Source organism: Myotis davidii, unplaced genomic scaffold, assembly GCF_000327345.1.
Source record: "Myotis davidii unplaced genomic scaffold, ASM32734v1 scaffold1226, whole genome shotgun sequence".
NCBI classification, from domain to species: domain Eukaryota; kingdom Metazoa; phylum Chordata; class Mammalia; order Chiroptera; family Vespertilionidae; genus Myotis; species Myotis davidii.
In genome coordinates, this window is record NW_006297390.1 from 77368 (window position 1) to 87768 (window position 10401).

The 10401-nt window shown below is 41.8% G+C and overlaps 1 protein-coding gene across 1 annotated transcript in view; it reads right to left on the reverse strand.

The window, feature by feature from the left end:
- Positions 1-10401, reverse strand: part of HABP4 (hyaluronan binding protein 4) — a 36894-nt gene that overhangs the window by 9063 nt on the left and 17430 nt on the right. The window contains exon 5 of the mRNA XM_006773169.2: positions 5191-5362. Within this exon, the coding sequence (XP_006773232.2) occupies positions 5191-5362 (172 nt within the window). The remainder of the gene's footprint in view (positions 1-5190; positions 5363-10401) is intronic.

A 10401-nucleotide genomic window follows, 5' to 3' on the forward strand; every position in this document is an offset into this window, starting at 1 on the left:
TTAATTTTCTTTTTTTTATTACATTGAGTAAATTTCCCATTGGCTGGTTTGTCATCAGAGAAATTTAGTGATAGGCAAAATTCACATCGAACAGTCATTCCACCACAACTATGAGGATTGCATCCTCATGTACTCCATTTTCGCTGAGAAGGCAGTTCCTACTAGTATTGGTAGTACTTGTTGATGACTGTTCTCTAGACATACTCTGTCATCGTCACCGCCTTCTTTCAACTTCAAAGGCACGTTGGTCTTTAGACATTTTCTGTCAATAACACCAGATCAGAGTGATATTTTTCCAGTAGCTGCTTTTCAGATACATCCTGTCACAGGTGCCACCTTCTTTCAAGATCAGAAGCACGCTGCTCTGCAGACATTTTCTGTCAATAATGCCGGCATCTTTCAGCTGCAGAGCTATGTTGTATCAACAGTTGTTCTTTAGACATAGTCCCACCTCTATACTGTCATGGTCTGAAATGCAGGTGAAAGAGAGTCCTGGCTATCAGGCTGCTGAGAGCTGTCTGCCCAATGGCTGATTCTGTGGTGGTGGGACTTCCTCCTTCCTGCTGTCAGTTTCCACAGCTGTGATGAGGAAGCTGGGGTAACAGAGGGAGCCACACCCTCCAAGCCGCCCTCTCTCTCTCTCGCTCTGCTCTATGTCCAGCGGTCTCCTGCTCTGCCCAGTCCTCCAAACCTTCTGCTCTCTACCTGCTCCTCTCCTGCTCTGCTCTCCGCCGGCAAGGTCCTGGGAGCCTGTGGGTGTGGGTAGGCGCGGGAGGCCTTGGCTCCCCAACCGGCGAAAGTCCCAGGAGCCCACGGATGTGGCTACGGTCTCGCCTCCCGGAGCCAGCGAAGGTCCTGGGAGCCCGCGGGCATGGGTAGGCGCGAGCAGCCTCCCCTCCCCGACCGGGAGCCTGTGGCCGTGGCCGCCATCACCTCCTGGGGCGCCTGACACCTGTGTATGCAAATTAACCACCATCTTTGTCGGGTTAATTTGCATAGTCACTGATTGGCTTGTGGGTGTGGCTTGTGGGCATGGCTTGAGCATAGCGGAGGGATGGCTAATTTGCATGTTTCTCTTTTATTATATAGGATAGTATTAGAAGTCCTAGCCACAGCAATCAGACAAGGCGACAACATAAAAGGCATCCAAATTGGAATGGAGGAAGTGAAACTCTCATTATCTGCAGATGACATGATATTGTACACAGAAAACCCTAAAAATTCCACCAAAAAACTACAAGATTTAATAAATTAATTCAGCAATGTAGCATGGTACAAAATTAACACCCAGAAATCTATGGCATCCAATAATGAATTCACCTAACCAAGGAGTTAAAAGACGTGCACTCAGGAACTACAGGACACTGAAAAAAGAGACAGAGGAAGAAATAAACAAGTGGAAGAATATACCGTGTTCATGGATTGGTAGAATCAACATCATTAAAATGTCCATAATACCAAATGCACTCTAGTCAATGCAATCCCCATTAAAATGCTAATAGCATATTTTATAGATCTAGAACAAAATACTCCAGAAATTTACATGGAACCAAAAAATTCCCCAAATATCTGCAGCAATCTTGAGAAAGAAGAACAAAGTTGGAGGAATCACAATACCAGATATCAAGCTACACTACAAAGCCACTATAATCAAACAGCCTGGTACTGGCATAAGAACAGGCATATAGATCAATGGAACAGAACAGAGAACCTAGAAATCAAGTGAAGCCATTATACTCAATATCTGACGAAAGGGGCAAGAGCATACAATGGAATCAAGACAGTAACTTCAATAAATGGTGTTGGGAAAATTGGGGACAAGGCCTAAATAAAAACAAAGTGAAGAACGGCGTCTTCCAGGAGCAGTAGGAGCAGTGGAAAAGGAGGAATGACAAGCACTGGTCCAATTTCCCTCTCTGCCCAGGCAGTTGACATTCCCACCCCACCTTTCTCAAACCTGAATGAATGCATAAGAAATAAATATGTGAGAGAATGAAAAATAATTGGAAAAATTGTTTTTAAAAAGTCTACCCCAGAGGCTATTGTAAAAAAGACAAGTGACAAGTGTTGGTGAGAGTGTGGAGAAAACAGAACCATATTCTGTTGGTGGGGATGAAAATTGTTGCTTCCACTAGGAAAACAGTATGGAGTTTCCTCAAAAAATTAAATATGGAACTGCCATTTGACCCAATGATTCCTAAGAAACCCGAAGCACCAATCAGAAACAATGCAAGCACCCCTATGTTCATAGCAGCACAATTGACAATAGCTAAGATCTAGAAATAGCCAAGTGCCCATCAGCAGACGAGTGGATAAAAAATCTGTAGTATATTTACACCAGGGGGTACTGTGCAGCCGTGAAAAAGAAGGCTCTCTTACCCTTTGAGACAGCATGGAGGGGCCTGGAGAGTATCAAGCTAAGTGAAATAAGTCGGTCAGAGAAAGACAAGTATCATGTGATCTCACTCCTATGTGGAATCAAATGAAAATAAACTGATGAACAAAACAGGTTCAGAAGAGATCAACCAAAGGACTTTTATGCATGCATATGAGCATGACCAACAGACACTAACAATAGGGGGGTGAGGGCATGTGCTGGGGAGTGGGAGCAGCTGGGGAGAGGTCAGTGGGGGAAAAAGGAGATATATGTAATACTTTAAACAATAAAGAATTATTTTTTTAAAAAAGAAAATAAATGTGAAAATATTTAGAGACATAAAGTATGTAAAAATCCCTAACATCTTATTACATGATGAACAGGGGATTGTAGTGATCTCTTTATTTATTTTATTTGATTTTTTTACAGAGAGGAAGGGAGAGAGATAGTTAGAAACATCGATGAGAGAGAAACATCGATCAGCTGCCTCCTGCACGCCCCCCTACTGGGGATGTGCCCGCAACCCAGGTACATGCCCTTGACCGGAAACAAACCGGGGACCTTTTAGTCCGCAGGCCGATGCTCTATGCACTGAGCCAAACCGGTTTCGGCGACAATAAAGCTTTTAAAAATAAAAATAATAAACATTTTTTAAAAACAACAACACAAAACAGTAAGAGGCAAAATAATACACAGCTGCCTCCTGGTTTAGAAAACAGCTGAATGGTGCAGCAGGGGACAGGTGGCCCTGCTCCAGCAAGGGACAATGTAGAATGGATGTTCAGTGAGCTAAAGGTCAGAAGCCACAGCACAGTGAGGGCCCAGCTCCATTTGCAGACTAGTATTAGGTCTGACCTTTGCAAAAAGCAGAGCTCCAAGAGAATGAGAGGTATTATCCTAGTGCTTTTGTCTCTGAGGATGCCCAGAACAAAGGCTTATGTTGCTTTAAGAATAATTTCCAGCTAAAATCTCCAAGGCCATAAGATTAACAAAGATGTGTGCTTTCCTGAGACCGAGCTGGTGTCTCAGCTCAGCCAGCTGCTTCAAATATTCCAGGAGCCTTCTCTGTGGAGCCGAAGCCGGGAGGAGAATCTGGTGAGGATTTCAGAGAGCAGCTAACGTGTCAGCTGCACATGTCATCCTGACAGCACATTTGTTTTAGGCAAGGCTATATTTACAATTCCCCAGAACAAAAAGAACAACAGAAGCGGAGAGGAAAAGAACCAATCCAGCTGACATACTTGTTAAAAAAAGAAAAAACCTCTCAGAGGTTTCCACTTGTAGAAAAAGTCACTTGTAGTGGATAGCTCAGAACTTACTAGTCAAGGCCCCTAAGAGCCTGGAGTACCCAAACAGGAGGGTGGGAGGGGATTCTATATCATAAACGACACTTTAGTGAAAGTATTCATTCAAAGAATACAACTAACCGAAGTATAAATTAGCTGTATGGGTGTGAGTCAGTGGTCAGAGCATCTGCCCACACACTGAAGGGTCTAGGGTTTGATTCCCAGTCAAGGTCACATATCTGGGTTGCAGGTTCAATACCCGGCTCGTCAGGGTGCATCCAGGAGGCAATCAATCGATGTGTCTCTCTCATATTGATGTTTCGCTCTCTCTCTTCCCTCCTTCCACCATGCCCCCCTCCCTTCCACTCTCTCTAAAAAAAAAAGTCAATGGAAAAAATATCCTTGGGTGAGGATTAACAGGAAAACAAAGTGTAAATGGAAACCAGACAATTCTACATGGTACAAAATCCCTGAGTTTCAAACAGAAAATAAATGAATAATATCCAGCAGAGAGGATTTGCTCATCACCATCACTGACAAAGAGACTGGTATCAAGATAAGCAGCTGGGGCGGTGATGCAAATTATAAATTTAAAATGAGAATCCTTTAGTGTGCCCTTAAGTTCAGTAACTTATGCAGAAATGTAATTAAAGACTTTCTGACCACCTAGCCAGGGTTGAATGTCAAACCTATGAACCAGGAGTCACAGTTTGATTTCAAGTCAGGGCACATGCTGGGGTTACAACTGGATCCCCAGTACGGGGAGTGCAGGAGACAGCCGATCAGTGATTCTCTCTGATCAGTGATGTTTCTATCCCTCTCCCCCTCTCCCTTTCTCTCTGAAATAAATAAAAATACATTTTTTTTTAAAAAAAGACTGATCATCTTTGTCAATATATTTTCAAAGTGGAGGCCTCCGATAAAGAGCTGAACATAAACCAGGACAGTAAGGCCCTCACAGGAGAGGCACTGTGACCAGCCCTGACTGGACAGCAGGCTGCCAGGCTCTTTGGGCTCCTCGGCTGAGTTTCAGCAGTTACGCAAGGGAGCAAAACTGCTGCAATAACATAGAAGGGCGTCACCAGGCAGAGCACCCCAACCGGTTTCAAATGATCAACCCTCCCAACTAAGTGCTTTCCGAATTAGAGGTGAGAGTAATCCAATCATGTTAATGCAGAGTAGTCATCCTTTGAAATGACATCATTCAGAAACATTCTGTACCTCTCTTGATACAAAAATGAAGTGCAATTAACATATAGTATTTGCACAATCTCAGCATAGTTCTGGGTGAGCAGAAAATTCACTGTCACTATTACTACTTTGTATTAAGGGTCAACTGGTCAAGATTCAATTATTTCACAATAAAGATACAGTAAAATTAGTCACACATCATCTCAATTACTCTTAGGTAGAAACTAGAATGTCAACTGCCAATGTTCCATTTTCAAAATAGAAGTGGAAAGGCCCATCTCATTTCCAATGAGGTATCAGGAGAGATTAGCTCCAGACAGAGCACGTCATGCTTACATCATCTCTATATCGGGACTTGTGTATCACCACTGCTTTGGAAGGGACTGTGGACTCAGGTTTCCGGATGTTAAATTCAGGCTTCGGTCTGGTCTGTTCTTGCAGAGTTTTCCACTCATCTAGGGTCATCTCTTGAACTTGAGTTTCTTCTTCTACCTCCAATTCAGGAACTCTGGAAAGTTTAATCATAAAGAATAACTTTTGATGGGTTTGAAATGTCTACTTTCTCAAAGAAAAAGTCACGGCCATTAGTTTAACATACTTTCATGACACCGCATCTCAAATCTAAAGAAGATAAGAAAATCTTTGGGCCAAAAGCTTCCTTGTTTTATTTTCACGATTTTATGCCATCACTGCCAATGCGTCCTATCTGTGTTCAAAGCCATCTTTGAAAAGCAGGAACATTACCATCCCAATGACAGGCACCTGACCACCAGGACTCCCTTCCCAGGTGGCATTGCACATGACATGAGACAATTGTAGAGGGAAGTGGGAGAAGCTACTGAGATAAAACAAAGGAAACCATGAATACATTATAAAACAATGGGCCACAAATGCCTACTTTTATAAATATTCTCTTTAAATTAGTTTTTTTAAAGAAAAAGAAGATAAGCATGTAGAGTAATGAAACCCAGAAATAAATCCTCACATTTATGATCAACTGATTTTTTTGGACCAGAATGCCAAAGACAAAAGGAAACAGTCTCTTCAAGAAATGGTGCTGGGAAAACTGGATATTTGCGTGCAAAAGAAAGAAGTTGAATCCCTACCTCACACCAAAATGTAAGAGCTCCCAGTATGAAACTCTAGAAAACATAGGTGTAAACCTTCATAATTTGGATTAGGCAATGGTTTCTTATATTGACACCAAAAGCACAAGCAACAAAAGAAAAAACAAATAAACTGGGCATCACCAAAACTGAAAACTTTTGTGCTGCAAAGGATACCATCAGGAAATTAAAAAAGACAAAGCAAAGAATGGTAGAAAATATGTGATAATCATATATCTGATAATGGACTTATATCTAATAATGCATCAAGGACTCTTACAACTCAGTGAAAGAAAGGATCCAACTCAAAACCAGGCAAGGCTCTGAACATTTTCCCAAAATAGGTCTGTAAATAGCCAATAAGATGCTCAACATCATCAAACATCAGCGAAATGCAAATCAAAACCACAACAACTTTTATCACTCCACCATCACTGAATTGTTTAGACACAAAAGGCTATTTTAAAAGTGTTGGTGAGCCCTGGCCCAGTTGGTTTGAGCGTTGTCCCAATATGCCAAGGTTGCAGGTTCAATCCTCGGTCAGGGCACATACAAGAATCAACCAATGCGGGTATAAATAAGCGGGACAAGAAATCAATCTCTTTCTTTTTAAAAATCAATCAATAAATAAATAAGTGTAGGTGAGGATATGGAGAGATTAGAACCTTTTATATTTCTGGTGGAAATATGAAATGGTGTGGCCATTTTGAAAAATAGTCTGACAGTTCCTCAAAAATTTAAACATAGCGCTACCATCTGACCCAGCAATGTCATTCCTAGGTATCTACACTAATAAAAGAGAAAGATGTAAATTAACTATACCTTCACAACGCACACCAGCCAAATCAGGAGTATGCAAATTAGCGGGACAAAGATGGCGGCAGCCACAGAGCCAGCCAGAGTGAGCGGGAGGCTTGGGTCACCCCTGGCAATGGAGGAAGCTAAGCTTACTGCTTGCCCAGGCTGGCCGCCAAAGAGGGGCCTGTGGGCAAGGAGCCCATCTGGCCACCAAAGGGGGAGCCTGTGAGTGGAGGACACAGAGCCAGCCCGGGTGGGTGCCGAAGGAGGGGCCAGTGAGCAGAGGATACAGAGCTGCCCAGGCAGGCACGCGGAAGGCTTGGGTCACAGTCGCCCGAGCTGGCCGTCGAGGGAGGGGCCTGCAAACAGCCATCAGCCCCTCACCCAGGCTGGCCACGCGCCCCAGTGGGGACCTTCACCCCATGGGGGCGTGGCTGGCCTGCAAACCACCATAGGCCCCTTGTCCAGGCTGTCCTGGCCCCCAAGGGAACCCCCACCCTGATCCGGGACACCCTTCAGGGCAAACCAGCCGGCCCCCAACCTGTGCACCAGGCCTCTATCTATACTAATAAAAGGGTAATATACTAATTAGACTGGGAGACCTTCCAGACGTTCTTCTGGACAAAGCCATGGTGGCAGGGCCAAGGTAGAGGCGGTTAGGGGCCAAGAGGAGAGGGCAGTTTTGGGTGATCAGGTCAGCAGGGAGGTAGGGGGGTGGGCAGTTGGGGGTGAGCAGGCTGGTGGGAGGGAGCAGTTGGAGGCGAGCAGGCCAGCAGGCAGAGTGGTTAGGGGCAATCAGGCAGGCAGGCAGATGAGCAGTTAGGAGCCAGCAGTCCTGGATTGCAAGAGGGGTCCCAGATTGGAGAGGATGCAGGCCCACGAATTTTGTGCACCGGGCCACTAGTACTAGTATATCCAAGAGCAATAAAAACATGAGGCCATGTGAAAACTAACAATCACATAAAAATTCAATAATGCTATTTATAGCATCATTATTTATAATAGGCAAAAAGGAGAAAAACAGCCTAAATGCCAATATGTCAATCAGCTGATAAACAGATAAACAAAATATGGTCTATCTACATTATAGAATATTATTTGGCTATAAGAAGGAATGAAGAACTGATACATATTACAACATGTATAAATCTTGAAAACACTGTTATGTGAAATAAGTCAGCTACAAAAAGTTTATGTATGATTCAATTATATAAAACATCCAGATGCCCTAGCCAGTTTGGCTCAGTGAATAGTGTCGGCCTGCAGACTCAAGGGTCCCAGGTTCGATTCCAGTCAAGGGCATGTACTTTGGTTGCAGGCACATCCCCAGTAGGGAGCGTGCAGGAGGCAGCTGATCGATATTTCTCTCTCATCAATGTCTGTAACTCTCTATCCCTCTTCTTTCCTCTCTGTAAAAATTCAATAAAATATATTAAAAAAATAAAACATCCAGAAAGGGCAAATTCATAGAGACAGAAAGCAGATTAGTGGTAGCTGGGACTGGGGTCAGAGAGGTAGGGGTTGAGGGGAGAGGGTGAATAGGAATTGAGTGTTTATGGGTGTGGGGTAATGAAAATGTTTTAGAATGAGATAACGGTGACAGTGGCAAACATTCTGAAAAGTACTATATGTCACTTAATTGTACACTTTAAAATGATCAGTTGGTTAGCTCAGTTAGTTAGAGTATCATCCCAATATGCTAAGGTTGTGGGTTTGATCCAGTCAGAGCACGTATAAGAAGCAACCAATGATGCAAAAATAAGTGGAACAACAAATCAATGTTTGTCTCTCTCTCAAATCAATAAATTTTAAAAAATGATCAAAAATATAAATGTTATGTTATACATATTTTACCACCAAAAGAGATAATAAAGAAGAAACGAAGTATTAATACATCCTACGACGTGGATGAACCTGAAAACATTATGCTAAGGGAAATAAGTCAGACGCAAAAGGACAAATATATTCCACTATGTGAGGTACCTAAAATAGGTAAATTCATATAGACAAAGTAGAATGGGGGTTATCAGGGACTGAGGGGAGAGGAATGGGAGTTATTATTTCATGGGCACAGTTTGTTTACAATGATAAAAAAGTTCTGAAGATGGATGGCAAAGATGGTTACACACAGTATGAATGTAATTAATACCACTAAACTGTACACTTGAAAATGGTTAAAGCAGCAATTTTTATTATATATACTGTACCACAATTTTTAACATTTAATAATGTAATATACCAGAAACCACTGAATTGTACAGTTCAAATGAAGGAAGTGTATAGTGTAGGAATTGTACAAGGCTTAAAAGAAAAAAATCATTAATGGGGAGCAGGAAGGGGTACAAATCTGTAATACTGTCCTTGAAAAGCTAATGTAATTTCAAGTTCTAGATTATAGGTTAATGATATAAAAAACCTCAGCAAAATCAGGAGAGAAACCTAATCACAGAGGAAACAAAATAGACACAATTGCAAAGTGACTTTAAATGCCAAGCTGATGGTGGAAAGAACATCAAAGCAGTGGATGCCTCTAAAGAAGCATGAGGGAACTTCCAGGTGATGGTAACATTCTACACCTGATAAATATGCCATTTATCAAAACAATGAATGTACTTATTTTGTACATTTCACAATAAATAAATTATATATCAATTTAGCCGATGGGCATATGTGTTTATTGTAAAATTCTTTAAACTTTGCTGTGCTTTAAATTTGTCATAAAATATGTTGAAAATATTAATATTAAAATATATCCCAACCCTGGCCAGTGTGGCTCAGTTGGTTGTAGCATTGTCTTATACACCAAAAGGTACAAAAAGTGGTGGGTTCAATTCCTGGTCAGGGCTCATACCCACATTGCAGGTTCGATCCCCAAGAAGAAACCAATCAATATTTCTCTCCCACATGGATGTTTTTCTTTCTCTCCCTTCCTCTCTCAAAAACAAAAGTCCATAAAAATTATTTTATATATATATATATATATGTGTGTGTGTGTGTGTGTGTGTGTGTATGTATCTTCTAAACTAATATTGGCAAAAATATGAAAAGACATTAAACGTTGTAATAGCAAAATAATGGAAAGAAACCAAACTCATCTAGAGAGAAATTTGGTGGAAAATTACAGCTATTAAACAGCAGAATATTTATCAGTTTAAAAGGTAATGAGAAATATCTGTATATTATAATTGCTATGTAGCATCCCCTGCACATATGGATGAAAAAGCAAAGTGGAATAGAATGTATTTTAGTATTCACCTAAGAGAGACATACAAATGTAGAGACATAATAGTTTTTTTTAATCTACACTAATAAAAGAGAAAAATGGTAATTGGCATACGACCGCTACCCTTTTCATTGGCTAATCAGCGAGATATGCAAATTAACTGTCAGCCAAGATGGCAGCCGGCAGCCAGGCAGCTTAAACTGAACATGAGGCTTGCTTGCCTCAGTGAAGGAGGAAACCAACGTTCCCTGCCTGAGTTGCTGGCCTCTGAGCCTGCAGTTTGAAACATTTTAACAAATACCTCCAGACTTCAGCCAGCAGATTTGCAACATTGTAAGCAAAGGCAGAAACCTACTTTCAGCCACAGAGGCCTAAGAGCTTGAGCCTAGGCCTCAAAGCTAAAGCTGGCCCAGAATAAAA